Source organism: Caloenas nicobarica, chromosome 2, assembly GCF_036013445.1.
Source record: "Caloenas nicobarica isolate bCalNic1 chromosome 2, bCalNic1.hap1, whole genome shotgun sequence".
Lineage (NCBI taxonomy): Eukaryota > Metazoa > Chordata > Aves > Columbiformes > Columbidae > Caloenas > Caloenas nicobarica.
The window spans coordinates 1,029,663-1,043,690 of record NC_088246.1 but is presented as its reverse complement, the minus strand read 5'-3'; the positions used below and the strand labels follow the sequence as shown (position 1 = coordinate 1,043,690).

Below are 14,028 nucleotides of genomic sequence, written 5' to 3'. Positions count from 1 at the left end.
CGGTTGAAACAACTGAAACGAGACCTTCCCTAATGATGGGTGGCAGATTTTTCCTGTGGTCTGGCTGGCAGGAAACCCCTGACAATGCCTGTCAGCGTAACAAGTGGTGTCCCCAGCCCTGTCCCCCATTTCTGGAAGCGAGAGGTGATGGTACAAGAGGGCTGAGGACCTCTGCCCACTCTGGCCTCGTACTGCTCAGCAGGGCAGGACTTGACTGGTTTTTATCTCCTAGTGCACTCCAATATCCCCATGATGGACCAGCAAAACATCTTCCAGCGGCCTCCTCCTGGTGTCAGGAAGATTGTCCTGGCCACCAACATCGCCGAGACCTCCATCACCATCAACGACATCGTCCACGTGGTGGACAGCGGCACGCACAAGGAGGAACGCTACGACCTAAAGACCAAGGTACTGCTGCGTTCTTGCCTCTGAGTGCGTTTGGGGCGTGCTGGAGCTAATGGATCTTTTCAGAGGAACACCTGACATGCTGTTAATTGGGTGATAGAGCTGCTTTCCTTTTGGTCTCTGGGGCACTGGTGCTATGTCCCCGTTTGATGAGCCACACGCTCTGTCCCCATTCAGTGAGTCTTTGCCCTTACCAGGCTCCCCATCAACTTCTGCTGAACAGGCAGAAGTCTGGTGTCTTCAAAGATGATCTTGAGGGTCTTTTCCAACCAAAACGATTCTATGATTCTACGAAATTTAAGGCAAATCCTGCTCCCTTCCCATCTCCCTGTTACACCATCTAACATCTGTAGTTTTTCTGTTTGCTTTCTGTCTTTTATTTCATCATAAACTGCTCGTATTTGAAGCTATCTTGACCCCAGTGCCTCAGCTTGTTGGTCATCTTTATGGGGGGGAACAGTTTTACACTGTTCTCAGGCCATGTTGCTGGTGGTGTTGGGCCCCGTGAAGGGTTTTGTGCCTGCAATTCTTTAACAACAGGAAGGCAGCTGTGCCACTGCTGCTCTTGGAAGAAATTCTTCCCTAGGAGGGTGCTGAGGCACTGGAACGGGTCACCCAGAGAGGTGGTGGATGCCCCATCCCTGGAGACATCCCAGGCCAGGCTGGACAAGGCTCTGAGCAACCTGAGCTGGTGCAGATGTCCCTGCTCATGGCAGGGGGGGCACTGGGGGAGCTGGGAAGGGCCCTCCAACACAAACCACACTGTGATTTCCACACTCTTGCCCCTTCGCCTCCCTGTGCCAGAACAGGGCCAGGTGGTGACTCATACCTCGGAACAGTTGTAGTTTAAACCCAACCCTTTCACATTTGCCCAGTTCTAACCTGGTTCATCTCGTGGTGCAGACCGTGCGGTGCCAGTGCTGGCACATGGCAGGGCTGGCGTGGGGGATGCAGGGGCCGCGCTCTGCTGGCATCTTTGTGCTGTGGAGCCGGGGCAGGGATCCAGCAGACAGCATCAGCGTCTCATCCGTGCGCTGCTGCTCACTAGAGACCGGCATTGCAGGATGCAGGAGGGAGGAAAAAGCTTCTCTTGCCCTTCAGCAGGATTGTTGGTCAGTTGTGAGGAGTTCCTGAGGTCTGGATGAAAAGCTGCATTTAAAGAGGACAAACAGCCGTGCGAGGATTCGTGCCTAATCCCTCTCCTCCTAGGTGTCCTGCTTGGAAACGGTGTGGGTGTCCAAGTCGAACGTGGTGCAGAGGCGAGGGCGTGCTGGCCGCTGTCAGTCGGGATTTGCCTATCACCTCTTCCCTCGCAGCCGCCTGGACAAGATGCCAACCTACCAGGTTCCAGAGATCCTGCGCACCCCGCTGGAGAACCTGGTGGTTCAGGCCAAGATCCACATGCCGGAGAAAACGGTAAGCATAGCACATGCCTGCAGAACTGCAGGCGACTGAACCAGCGGGCTGTGACCTGCCGGGTGCTTGTTCCGGAGACGTCATTTGACCTCAGACACGAGCAGGAAAATCCCAACATGCTCATGACTCTTTAGTATTTCCTAAATGCAGTGCTGCCTAGGGATGTTAAGACCAGGAAATGTATAGATTACTTAAATTACAAAGTGTGTCTGAAAGACTCTGCAAGAACAGAGAGGGCTGAGCTCACATCCCTGGAGGCAAATGAGGAGGGAACTGTGTTGCAGCCTGGGGCAGGGCAGTGGGCTCCTCAGGGCTCTCCCACGCTCCCAGATGGGAAACATCCCCTTTTTTCCCTCTTTCCCCCCTCCCCGCTGTGTCGCAGGCAGTGGAATTCCTCTCCAAGGCTCTGGACAGCCCTGATATCAAAGCCGTGGATGAAGCAGTGATCTTGCTGCAGGAGATCGGTGAGCAAATGCTGTGTCGTGGTGTGTGTGATGGAAATGCGTTTGCTGTTTAGACATGGGAAGCAGGAGTTGGCATGGGATCCTGTGGGACAAACTGGGCAGGATTGTCCCTACATGGGGATGGCAGCTGATGGGGACTTCCCAAACTGTACCCATTGCAGAGCTATTTCCCATACTGCTTGCTCAAGAAGTGGGGAGAACTTCCCAAGATTTTTTTTTTTAAAAGATGGGGGAGATGAGAGAAAAAGAAGGAAAATTGTGATCTGGAATTCATAGCTGGGGTCTTGTGGGTTCTCATCTGGCTTTTGCAGCCTTTCCTCTGGTCTGGGGTCAGACCAGGGAGGTTCTGGGTGCTTATTGCAGGCCCTGGTCTGTGTCCTCTTCTGGAGGTGACACCAAATCTTCCAAGCCTGGCAGGCGGGTTCTCCTGGCAGCTCCCCAAAGCTACCAGCCACCACTTTGTCCCCACTTAGAGCTGATGGATGTGCCCTTGCGGGCTGTTTTGTTGCAGGAGTGCTGGACCAGCGAGAAGCCCTCACTACTTTGGGCAAACGCCTTGCCCAGATCTCCACAGATCCTCGGCTGGCGAAGGCCATTGTCTTGGCATCCATCTACCGTTGTCTCCACCCTCTGCTTGTCATTGTTTCCTGCCTCACCCGGGACCCCTTCAGCAGCAGCCTGCAAAACCGCGCAGAGGTGGACAAGGTGAGGAGCCCCTCCTGAAGGAAGGTAGAAATCAGGAAAGAGCTGATAGAATAATTTTGGTTGGAAAAGATCCTCAAGATTGAGTCCACCTGTTCCCCCAGCCCTGGCACTGCCCCATGTCCCTGAGAACCTCATCTCCAGGGATGGTGACTCCAGCACTGCCCTGGGCAGCCTGTTCCAATGCCCCACAGCCCTTTGGGGAAGAAATTCTTCCCCAGATCCAACCTCAACCTCCCCTGGCGCAACTTGAGGCCGTTTCTCTGTGTCCCTGTCTCCCCTCAGCTCCTGTTCTCCAGCTGAACCCCCAGCTCCCTCAGCCGCTCCCATCACACTTGTGCTCCAGCCCCTTCCCCAGCTCCGTTCCCTTCTCTCAACTCGCTCCAGCACCTCAAGGCCTTTCTTGGTGTGAGGGGCCCAAAACTGCCCCCAGGATTCGAGTTTTTTCCTCCCCAGTGCCCAACGCAGGGACGGTCACTGCCCTGGGCCTGCTGGCCACACCAGTGCTGGTACCAGCCAGGATGCTGGTGGCCTCTTGGCCCCCTGGGTGCACACTGGCTCATGTTCAGCCGCTGTCACCAACACCCACAGGTCCTTTTCTGCCAGGCAGCTTTCTTTTCCTGATATATGTGTTTGTCTCGCAGGCCAAGGCTGTTCTGAGCCGGGAGAGCGGGAGCGATCACCTGGCGTTTGTCAGAGCTGTGGCAGGCTGGGAGGAGGTGCTGCGGCGCAGAGACAGCCGTGCCAGGGACAACTACCTGCAGGACTATTACCTGTACGGCCCCAGCCTTCGCTTCATCAATGGTGAGTCCCAGAGGCCTCTTCTGTCCCCTGGAAAGGCTGAAGAACACGTTGCAGAAATGGGGTAGACAGGTGACTGCTGGAGCGGGCGCAGCTTCTGGCTTTGGCGCTCTGGAGGCCACAGGCCGGCCAGGTCTCCTGTCCCAGTGCTGAGGCTGAGCCTCCAGCCTGTCCTGCTGCTGCCCTGTGGCGGTGACTTCGTCCAGCGGGGCGAGGGAGAGGCTGATCTCATTCCCTGGGGCTCTCTCCCCCCTGCAGGCCTTGTCAAACAGTTCTCAGAAAACCTCTACGAAGCCTTCCTGGTGTCATCCCCGTCTGACTGTACCATGCCCTCCTCCGTGTGTAACCAGTACAGCGAAGAGGAGGAACTGGTCAAGGGTGTCCTCATGGCTGGGCTGTACCCCAACCTTATCCAGGTACTGCCTCCCGCTCTGTCTCGCTCTGCTGGGCCCAGTGGTCGCTGTGGGTAGCGTGGAGGTGCCGGAGACGCGCGTGTGGCCACCCCAGCCTGCGCAGGTCGTGGTCTGGGAGCCGTTGAGGTGGCATCTTCCTCCTCCTGTTTGCTGTCCCTTGCGTTGCGTTTGGTGGCTGCCAGGTCTGGTCACCTCCATGTTGCTGGAAGTGGAGGAACGTACCTACCGCTCCACAGGGTTGAGGGGAAGGTGGGCTGGCTGCTGGTCGTGCAGGTGTTGGAGATGCTCTTGTTCTTCCAGGTGAGACAAGGCAAAGTGACGCGCCAGGGGAAGTTCAAACCCAATAGCTACGCATACCGGACAAAGGCCGGCACCGTTCTGCTCCACAAGTCAACCATCAACAGGTGGGTGATGGTGTGTGTGTCACCGTGGGGACCCACTGCTGGTTCTGGGGACCCCCTCGCTGCCCCTGACGCGTGTGACACCTCTACCCGCGGGTGACACAGCCATCCCCTCTGCAGGGAGGCGTCCAAGCTGTACAGCCGCTGGCTGACCTACTTCATGGCGGTGAAGTCCAACGGCGGGGTGTTCGTGCGGGACTCCTCCCAGGTGCACCCGCTGGCCGTGCTGCTCATGACCGACACCGACATCCACGTCCGAGGTGAGTGCAGCGACTGTGGGGCTGGCGTGTCCATCTGTCCGTCCTCTCGTGCTCCTGCGGGCTCCTCCAGGCACCCGTTTCCCAGCTGTGCCCCAGCCCGAGGGGCTGTGACGTGGTGACACTTGATCTCTGAGTAGCTCTTTGTCCCCCAGCTAAATCTCTTCCCCTGCTTTAGAATCAGGGAGTCACAGAACAGTTTGTGTTGAAGGGACCTTCCCAGTGCCCCCCCTGCCATGAGCAGGGACATCTGCACCAGCTCAGGTTGCTCAGAGCCCCGTCCAGCCTGGCCTGGGATGTCTCCAGGGATGGTTCAGCCACCACCTCTCTGGCCAACCTGGGCCAGGCTCTCACCACCCTCAGGGCCAACAATTCCATCCTCATGTCCAGTCTGTCTTTCTAAGCCTCTTGTTCTGGACAAGGTGCTGCTGTTGAGGGCCACAGAGGTGATGGGTTGTGAGTGTTCTCAGCTGTAGCTCTGCAGGGCGGTGAGGAAACCGAGCCCCGAGCAGGCTCCTGCCTGGAGGCTCCTCCCTGGGAACGAGGAGTCAGGTTGGTGTGTAGGGAGGAATGAGCCCTTCTCCCCACAGACACGTTGCTTTAACTCCCGGGTTTTTAGAATCACAGAATCATTGAGGTTGGAAAAGACCTGTAAGATCATGGAGTCCAACCGTTAACCCAACCCTGCCAAGGCCACCACTAAACCATGTCCTGAGAGCCTCATCTGCAGGATTTGGCAGTGCTGCGGTTGGCCTCGAGCTCAGGCGGGCTGCACAACCACTCACCGCTGTGGAAACAGCGGGAATGTCCTGGTGCGATGGGTCAGAGCTGCTGGGCTTTGGTTGAGTCCCAGACTCTGGGCTAAACCGCGCGTGGGGCAGACCCACGGTGGCCGGGACAGGTCCGCCCCGCTCCCCTTCTCACCTCCTCTCTTCTTCTCACCAAGATGACGGCTGGCGAGCGACCGTCTCCCTGACCGACAGCGACCTCCTGGTGCTGGAGGGAGACTCCTACACCATCCGCCTCCTGCGGGATTTCCGCGTCTCGCTCTCGAAGATGGTGGAGACGTGTCTGTGCTACGAGATGGCGGCCATCCCCGGGGACCTGCACCACCAGCACAGCCAGCTCCTCGACATCCTGGTGGATCTGCTCAAGGGCCCGCCCGGCAGCTTCGGCGCTTAGGCACAGCTGGAGGATTGTGTGGGGACTTGTAATTTGTATAAAGATGTTCACAAATGTTTATTTAAATAAAAGTTCTATTTATCCCTTGTGAAGTCATCTCTCTCCATCCTAGAAGATTAATGTTGTCTGAATCTCCTGCTGTCGGCTCCGGGCATGGTCACCGTCGAGGAAGAACCAGCGCGGGGAAGGGACTGGAAGTGCCGATGGGCCCCAGCGCCGCGGACGCCCCCTCCGAAGCCAACCGGACGGCAGGACCCTCAGCCGCTGCCCCCTCCCCACGGGGCCGCGCGGGAGCTGCTCCCGGCGCACGAGGAGGACGGACAGACAGACGGACGGCGGCTGCGGGGCCGGGCAGAGCGCGGATCCAGCAGCTCCGGTACAGCCGGCAAGCGGCACCCTCATCGTCACCGTCCCCAGCGCCCCGAGGACATGGCATGGACGCAGCATTCCAGGTGGGAGCCTGAGCCTCAGCGCCAGCCGCGGCGTCACCAGCGAGATGTGACTCGTCCTCCGAACCTCCCTCTACTTTTTGTCCTCTTGCGTTGTTGTTATGTTTTATTTTTTAATTTCTTGTTCTCCTGACGTCGAGGAGACCGGATCCCTGTAACTTGTGCAGCACAGGCCAGGATTGCCGATGCCGCTGCCTGTGAACGCTTTCTCCTGCGGGAAGCCAGGAGCACAGGCACAAAATTCTTTGTTTTCTATGAACAGGGACCATATTTCTGTGGAAGGAGTATTGCGACAGGCACAGCATTACATGCAAAATCCGGAATTTAATCCCAGCTTTGCCTTGGATTCCCTGTCAGATGAAGACAGTGACCTACCTCACAGGGCTGTTGTGAGGCTTCGTTAACGTTTGTAACGTGCGTGGGCCCTCGGGCTGGACATTTTGGGAGTGGACGAGCTCCTCGGGGGTTTGGGGCGCAGCTGGGGTTGTGCCCTGGGAGCGAGGGGCAGCTGGGTGCCAGGTGGGCACGGGGCCTGGGATCATTTGTTTTTATTCACCATTTTCTTATGCTCTTTGTACCTGAAATCAAGGTGAGGTCTGGTTCTGTGGAACCGAATCGCTCGGTGGGGGCTGGTTCAGCATGGGGGGGTCGCTGGCGAAGGGGGTTCCTGCCCGGGATGGAGCTGCCTCCCTGGGGCTGCCCTGTGCTTCTCCCTGCTCAAATTTAATTTTACTCCTCATGGGCTTTAATTACCGGAGCTGTGGCCTCCACCCTGGGAGCTGATGTGCTGGAGCGGGGTGCGCGGGACCCCGCGGCTCTGGGGGCCAGGGGTTTGCGCCCCATTCGGGGGCCGGAGGAGGCTCCGCTCCCTGGGACCCCCCAGGATCTCCTGGCTCCATCCTCGGGCGTCCTGCAACCACCCAAACCCTCCACCCTCATTTCACTTGCTTGAGGTTGTCACTATTATTTGACCAGTGTTTGTTTATTTTGGCCTGTATAATGGGCAGTATGGTTTTCCCTTCCAGCAGGTTTAAAAAAAAAAAGAAAAAAAAAAAAAGAAAAAAAAAAGAAGACTAAGCTATTGTCTAAATGGTTCAGAACTAGTGTGATATTGGGATACTTCAGTGGCTGTTATGTGATACTGGATCTTTTTACAACATAGAGTAAAGACAATAAAAAGGGATAGAGTAGTAACCGCCTCTGTCCTCTTCTTTCTTTTATATGTTTGTGTGTGTGTGTATATATATATATAAAAAATTTTAATAGCTGAGAAGAGGCTGAAGCTCATTGCCTGTTCCTGGTGCCTCTTCCTGGGCAGAGCCATGTGGGGAGAGGTGTCCCTGGGTGCCCCAAACCTGCTGGGTGATGGAGCCCTGGGGCTGCCCCACAGCCGGGGGTTTGGCCCCGGTGCGTGTGCAGTGGAGGCAGCCGCTTGGGGTTGTGCTCTGGCGCCGGGGGGACCGCGGGCTGTGCTGGTCACGGGGGTGAGGGCCGAGGCTGCTGGTGCTGCAGGAGGACCCTGCGGCGCAGGGGTTTCCATCAAAGCCTTTGGGAGCTGAAGGGTCAGGGGCTCAGAGACACCCCCAGGGTTCCGGGGACGGGGCAGAGGAGCAGCTGCTGCTCCCCAGGGCGTGGGGGCTCATGGGGATCCCCAGCCACCCGCAGGCACATCCCACCTCGGCCAAGGTAGAAAAGAACTTTTATTTTAATAGGAGTGGGTGGGGGGGCACCTGCTGCGGGGCAGGGGTGGCCCCTTGGGACCCCCCGTTAGTCGCAGCGGGTCCAGGACCTCGCAGGAGCTGGGCGGGATGAGCAGAAAGAAGAAACCCCCAGGTCTGCAGCGCTGCCTGTGGGCTGCGCTGGCGCCAAGGGCTGCCCATGGCCCTGGGCGGGCAGCGGGGGCCTGGGGTCCTCCCCCGGGCCCAGGCTGGACGTGCAAAGCCCACGAAGGGGGAACTTGGCAGCTGAAGGGATCAGAGACAACCAAATCGCTTCACCGTCTTCTTCATGGCTTCCTCTGCCACCAGTGGGACACCAGGTGTCCCCAGATGTGCCAACCCCCCCTCCCGGCCTTCCCGCTCCCCATAAACTCACGCCCAAGCTGAGGAGGAACATCTAGAAGCTTTATTTTACTTCAACCTTTACAATAGTAAGAATCACAACATCAAATCAGGAAATGTTGCTAAGGAGACGACAGTCGTACAGCCCCGCGCGGGAGGGTGACAAAGGCAGAACTAACGGAGCTGAATCCACCCAGGGCAGGAGGGGGCTCTGCCCCGGACCCACCCCCAGCTGCTGCCCCACGTCCGACCCCCGGCCCAGCCCTCGCCCCCTCCCCACCGCACCCACCACCACGGAGGAGCCGGTGCCACCGCAGACTAACCCTATGACACAGAACACTAAATAGATCACATTTAGAGAGCGCCCGCCACACTGCTCGCTCCTCACAGCAGCCACCCCTCTACCCTGCAGCCGGGGAAACTGAGGCAGAGCCGACGTGACTTCCGCAGCGGGAGCCAAGAGCCGAGCTCAGCCCCCCAGGGTCCTGCGCCCCGAGCCCTCATCCCCCACCCCACCGGCCCCCACATTTCCCTACTATGTTGTTACTCCTTGTACCTACGTCACAGGGTAACGGAAGCTGCAGGTGATGCTGATGCTGGGGTGGGACGAGCACAAGGGGCACAGGACCCTGGGGGGGTCTCATGTCTGATCTTGCTCCAGACACCAGCGGGACGAGGTGTGAGCGGGTGGGGAGGAGCAGGGGAGACGGAGCCGCTTTCCGCTGCTGCCTCTGGGAGCTGTTTTCCACCCAGCCCCAGACCAGGGGAGTCTTTGGGAGACATTCTGGCCAAGCCTGGAGGCTGCTGCGCTCCGACAGCTCCGGCCACTGGGCAGGGACAGCCCTGAGAGCTGTGAGCAGCCCGGGGCTCGGCCGCCCCCTCCTCCTGCCTGTGGGGAGGACACAGGAGCGCCTGTCACCCCAAGGACGTCACTGACATCGAGCTCCTGCCGCCTTCCAAGAGGACTAGAAATTCTGCCTAAGCGACACAAACACCGCGGGTCCCAGAGCCCCACTCACACACCGACGCTACGCGGGGACGACAGCGAGAGGCAGCGTAGAAAACTACATTCAGTTCGCGGCCAGGACTCCGACCCCAGGGCCGGGGCAGCAGCGAAGCCGCGAACTCTGGTACCTGCATTTGAACGGTAAAAAAAGCTCCAAAGAACTGTAAACGCCACTGATGCGCGGGAAGGCGCCAGGATCCAGCACACAGGGTGGCGCTGAGCCCCCCCAGCCCCGCACCCCTCAGACCCCCAGCCCGGGAAGGGCCTTTTGAGGGTCCAGAGCCCCCGACACCTCCCGCTCCCACAGCCCCCGAGCGCGGAGCAGCCGGGACCCACGCGAGGCAGCCGGACAGAACCCCGTACATTCACATTGCGTCTAATTCACACCGCAACTCCCATCTTCTTCCCCCAAGAGAAGCGGCCGCCTCCAGCGCCGTGCGCGACCGCAGCTCCGGCTCTGCCCGCAGCTCCTCCGCTGTCGCCGGTTCATTCTCGGCACTAACCCACTCACACCAACCTCGCCAGACAGGAAACTAAACTCATTTTCACCAAACACAACTCTCCTCCCAGGCTAGCGATATGTACAGCCGTTTCCTTAAAATTAAAAAGAAAAAAAAATATCCATGTTAAAACTGAAGCTGTCCTAGAGAACCACAGCACGCTAGTGTATCCAGAGTTCGTCAGCTAAACGCAGGCACGACGAGTGTCGAAGTGGCACAGAACACGGGCCGGGTTGTGTCCGGCTGGGGGTTTGTGCACGTTCAGACGGGCCTGGAAGCTGCAACAGCGCACACAGACACCAAAACCGCACCCGCGCCTGCCCAGCGGCCGGGCAATCAGATAAAAGCAACGCGGGGGAGAAGGTGATGCTACCGTCCCTGGCAGGGCCTTAGGGCTTCGCTCGCCTTTTAATTTTTTGCAGTCCCGGAAGATAAAAGTGCAACGTTGCCACTCGCCTCCCTCTGTGGCACCCGAACCGGGACCAGCTGCTCCCCCCGAGGAGCCGCGGCCGCTTTGGTTAAACCGCCCAGGAACGGCCGCGTCCCCCCCGCAGCCCGGGCGCTGCTCCCGACCCGGCCGGGGACGCGGGGACGGTCCCACCAGCTCTGCCCCGATGTCACTGCCCGGGCACCGCGACGCGCCGGCTGCTCCTGCCCCTTCCTCCAAACCGCCCTGCGGACAAGCACCCCGAGACCCAGGAGACGCAGCTGGTGCTGAGAATTCGGCAGAATGGAGAGGAAGCGCGGGGGCGGTGATATATCCTGGGGAGCAGCGGGTGGGGGTCCGGGGTGGGGGTCCCAAAGCGGCAGCACCGGCTCTGCCCCCCAGAACCGGGGGGTCCGTGGGGTCGGTCTGGCCGGGGGACACGGGGGGACGCAGTGCTGGGTTGGGGTGGGGGGTGCGGAGGGGAGAGGAGGAGGAGGAGGAAGCACAGGGAGTTTCCAGGGTATATATAACGGCCCCTTTCAGGTGCAAATCTGCATTCTCTTGTTTAAATTTGTATCCAGAGGAAAAAAAAAAAAAAAGCACTTATGAAACTAGCAGACGACTTTGATGCAAACTAGTACATTTTAATGCCATTTTATTAGAAATCATGCAAACTTTTAATATAAAAAATACAAGTGCAATAAGAATCTTTGTGTGTCGATACAGGCTCCGGGTTCTCGTGTCGCTGCCGGCCCCGCGCAGCCCCGCACACGCTGCCCACGGCGCTCCCGCCCCACCGCCCTGCTTTCCTTTCGCTTTAAATTACTTTGACGACCCAAGAACGCTGCTTTTTTTCTCTTTTTTTCCTTTTTAAAATTTATTTACATTTCATTTCTTTAGTGTCATTCGCAACACGAAACGAGGAGCTCGCGCCTCACCCGCCTGGCACCGGCCCCGCGCGGGGCTCGTCCCGGTCCCCGCGGGCCAACGACACCCCGCGCACACCAGACCTGCCCCTGCTCCAACACGCGGCCCCGCGTCAACCTGCGCGCCCCGGCACCCCGGGGAAAGCGCAACCCCGGGGTCCGGGGCGCGAGTGCGTCACCAAACTTTGCCCCGCGAAGGTCCCGGGTTGGCCCCACGGGAGGTTTCACCCGTTCGACCCAACTCCGGCTCCACCTCACCCGCTACAGCAAATCCTCCTCTAACACGTTCCTGCGCCTTTCGTTTCGGACATGGCTTAATCCCATGAGTTTGCTCCATCGTTTTAAAATATTAAAAAACCAAAAAAACAAAAAACCAAAACCCAAACAACCAAACAACCAACCCAACAACAAAAGAAAAGTTACAATTGCTGGATATGTCAATAAGAAGCCGGCACGGCAGCAGCGGTTAATGTCTCTACTCTCCTACGGTTAAGGAAAAGGAAAGAGAAAAGGAAACTTAGCGTGGGTTTGTAGCACGATAAATCATCAACACATCGTCACAAAGAATAAAAGGTTAAAGTCAACAGTTAAAACAGCCTAACGTGTGTGTATAATATATATCATCGTCAAACGGGATCGGCAGAAACTGAAGCGGCAAGGAGGAAAAGGTGGTTTTTAGAAAAAAAAAATCAGAAAGCAAGAGAGATCACAGCTTGTCCCTGTTAACGCCGCCTGGCTCGGCCCCGCCACACCAGACACGGGTCCCCGGAACCGACACGCACGCCCCGAAAACCAACAGGGAAGGAAAACCCCTTTCCAGCCAAAAAGGGACCCGGCGCCCGGCGGGGACGAGTCTCGGGGTGTTGGGGCCACGAGCTCTGCCCAGCGCCGGCCCCTCCCCAGCCAAAGCCAGAGCCGGGTTACGAGAGCGAAGCTGCGTTACCGGGGACGGGGTCGGGGTGCATCACAAGCCTTGCTGAGAAAGCGCCGCGGGGGGAGGCGGCGGCGGTGACGGGAGGTGACCGGCCGGGCTGGACGTGCTGCCGCAGGGGTTGGGGGGTTGAGACGGGGGTTCAGCTCCGTGGTGGGTTCGAGCCTTGGCCTTCGCACGGAACGTCAGCCTGTGGGGTTCAATCTGCAGCGACACAAGGGCGGGGAGGGGGGACACATGAAGAGGGGAGGGGGGGGGACGGGAGACGATACCACAATGTCATCATTAGATGCCTGGAAAATAAAAGGCAATTTTCTGAATTAAAACAGGCAAAAAACCACACACCCCGCCGGACAGGGACACCCACAGGCTCAGCTGCGACCGGGGCGGCTGCTCTGCCCCGTTGTCCCCAACCCCGCCGTGCGCAGGGGACGCCGCGCACACTCACTTGTTTCTTGGATCTGAGTCTCGAAGCTCTGAACGTCCCTCTGGTCGCCCCCGGCGCGGGGTCCCGCCGGCCCCACGCCGTTCTCCCGCGTCTCCGTGGCCGGGGGGCCCGGCGGGAGCTGCCCCGGCTCCGCGCTGCCCTCGGCCTGCAACGACACGGCGGGTGGGGAGGGACACGGAGCCGTCAGCGGGGCCGGAGCCGCCTCTGCGCGCCCCGGACGCCGCGACACGCGGGGACACGGGGGTGCAGGGCTCAGCAGCCCCTCCCCAAACACGCTGGTGACAGGACGGGAGAGGCCCGCGCACGGTGACACGGTGACACGGTGACACGGTGACGCTGAACGTGACGGGGTGAGGAGCAAGGAGGGGTTTGGGTACATGGCGGTGAGATCTGGGGCCACATTGACACCCCTCACCAAATCCCCAAGCGGCAAGGCCACGTTTGCACGGAGGAGCTCGTCCTCACTCAGAACCACAGAATCGTCTGGGTTGGAGAGACCCTGGAGATCAGCCAGCCGTGAACCCTCCCCTGGCACCGAGTGTCCCTCGGAACCCATCTGGGCTGGATGCTGGACCGGGAACTCCCCGGAGGCGCCTGTCCCGCTCTGTTCTCCCACAGCTCACAAACCTGGAGCCACCGTCCCCAGGAGCCCCCGAGAACGGCCGGAGCCTCCTGCCGCTACAGAAGGGACTCGGACACGGGTGGGAGCCTCCAGTTAATGCAGAGCTGGACACCGACACACCAGCACGGGACGTGGCACAGGGAGAAGGGGCCACGGCGGAGCAGCCCAGCCCTGGAGGGGGCAGATGGGCCAGCTCTGGGTCCCCAGCACAGGACACACGTGGAGCTGCTGGAGAGGGGCCAGAGGAGCCCCAGAAATGACCCGAGGCTGGAACAGCTCTGCTGGGAGGACAGGCTGAGAGAGCTGGGGGGTTCAGCTGGAGGAGAGAAGCTCCGGGGAGACATTATTGAGGCCTTTCCGTGCTTAGAAGGGGCTGATAAGAAAGACGGGAACAGAGTTTTGAGCGGGGCCTGTTGCGATAGGACAAGGGGTGATGGTTTTAAACTAAAGGAGGGAGATTCAGGCCGGACATGAGGAAGGAATTGTTGCCCTGAGGGTGGTGAGAGCCTGTCCCAGGTTGGCCAGAGAGGTGGTGGCTGAACCATCCCTGGAGACATCCCAGGCCAGGCTGGACGGGGCTCTGAGCAACCTGAGCTGGTGTAGATGTCCCTGCTCATG

At 59.1% G+C, this 14,028-nt stretch overlaps 2 protein-coding genes across 17 annotated transcripts in view; one reads left to right on the top strand and one right to left on the bottom strand.

Annotated features, from left to right (window-relative positions):
* Positions 1-7,664, top strand: part of DHX30 (DExH-box helicase 30) — a 36,618-nt gene extending 28,954 nt beyond the window's left edge. For all 4 annotated transcript variants that reach the window (XM_065629459.1, XM_065629457.1, XM_065629456.1 and 1 more), the window contains 9 exons: positions 233-408; positions 1,615-1,821; positions 2,204-2,285; positions 2,797-2,990; positions 3,632-3,791; positions 4,047-4,204; positions 4,502-4,605; positions 4,723-4,862; positions 5,806-7,664. In XM_065629459.1, the coding sequence (XP_065485531.1) occupies positions 233-408; positions 1,615-1,821; positions 2,204-2,285; positions 2,797-2,990; positions 3,632-3,791; positions 4,047-4,204; positions 4,502-4,605; positions 4,723-4,862; positions 5,806-6,041 (1,457 nt within the window). In that variant the 3' untranslated portion in view covers positions 6,042-7,664. The remainder of the gene's footprint in view (positions 1-232; positions 409-1,614; positions 1,822-2,203; positions 2,286-2,796; positions 2,991-3,631; positions 3,792-4,046; positions 4,205-4,501; positions 4,606-4,722; positions 4,863-5,805) is intronic.
* A 3,635-nt stretch (positions 7,665-11,299) lies between these two features.
* The window catches only part of MAP4 (microtubule associated protein 4), a 154,126-nt gene continuing 151,397 nt past the window's right edge, over positions 11,300-14,028 (bottom strand). For 6 of the 13 annotated variants that reach the window (XM_065630285.1, XM_065630294.1, XM_065630296.1 and 3 more), the window contains 2 exons: positions 12,789-12,933; positions 12,558-12,633 (listed from right to left, as the gene is read on the bottom strand). In XM_065630285.1, coding sequence (XP_065486357.1) covers positions 12,626-12,633; positions 12,789-12,933 — 153 coding nt within the window. In that variant the 3' untranslated portion in view covers positions 12,558-12,625. The other 7 variants (XM_065630293.1, XM_065630295.1, XM_065630289.1 and 4 more) reach the window with 3 other exon arrangements.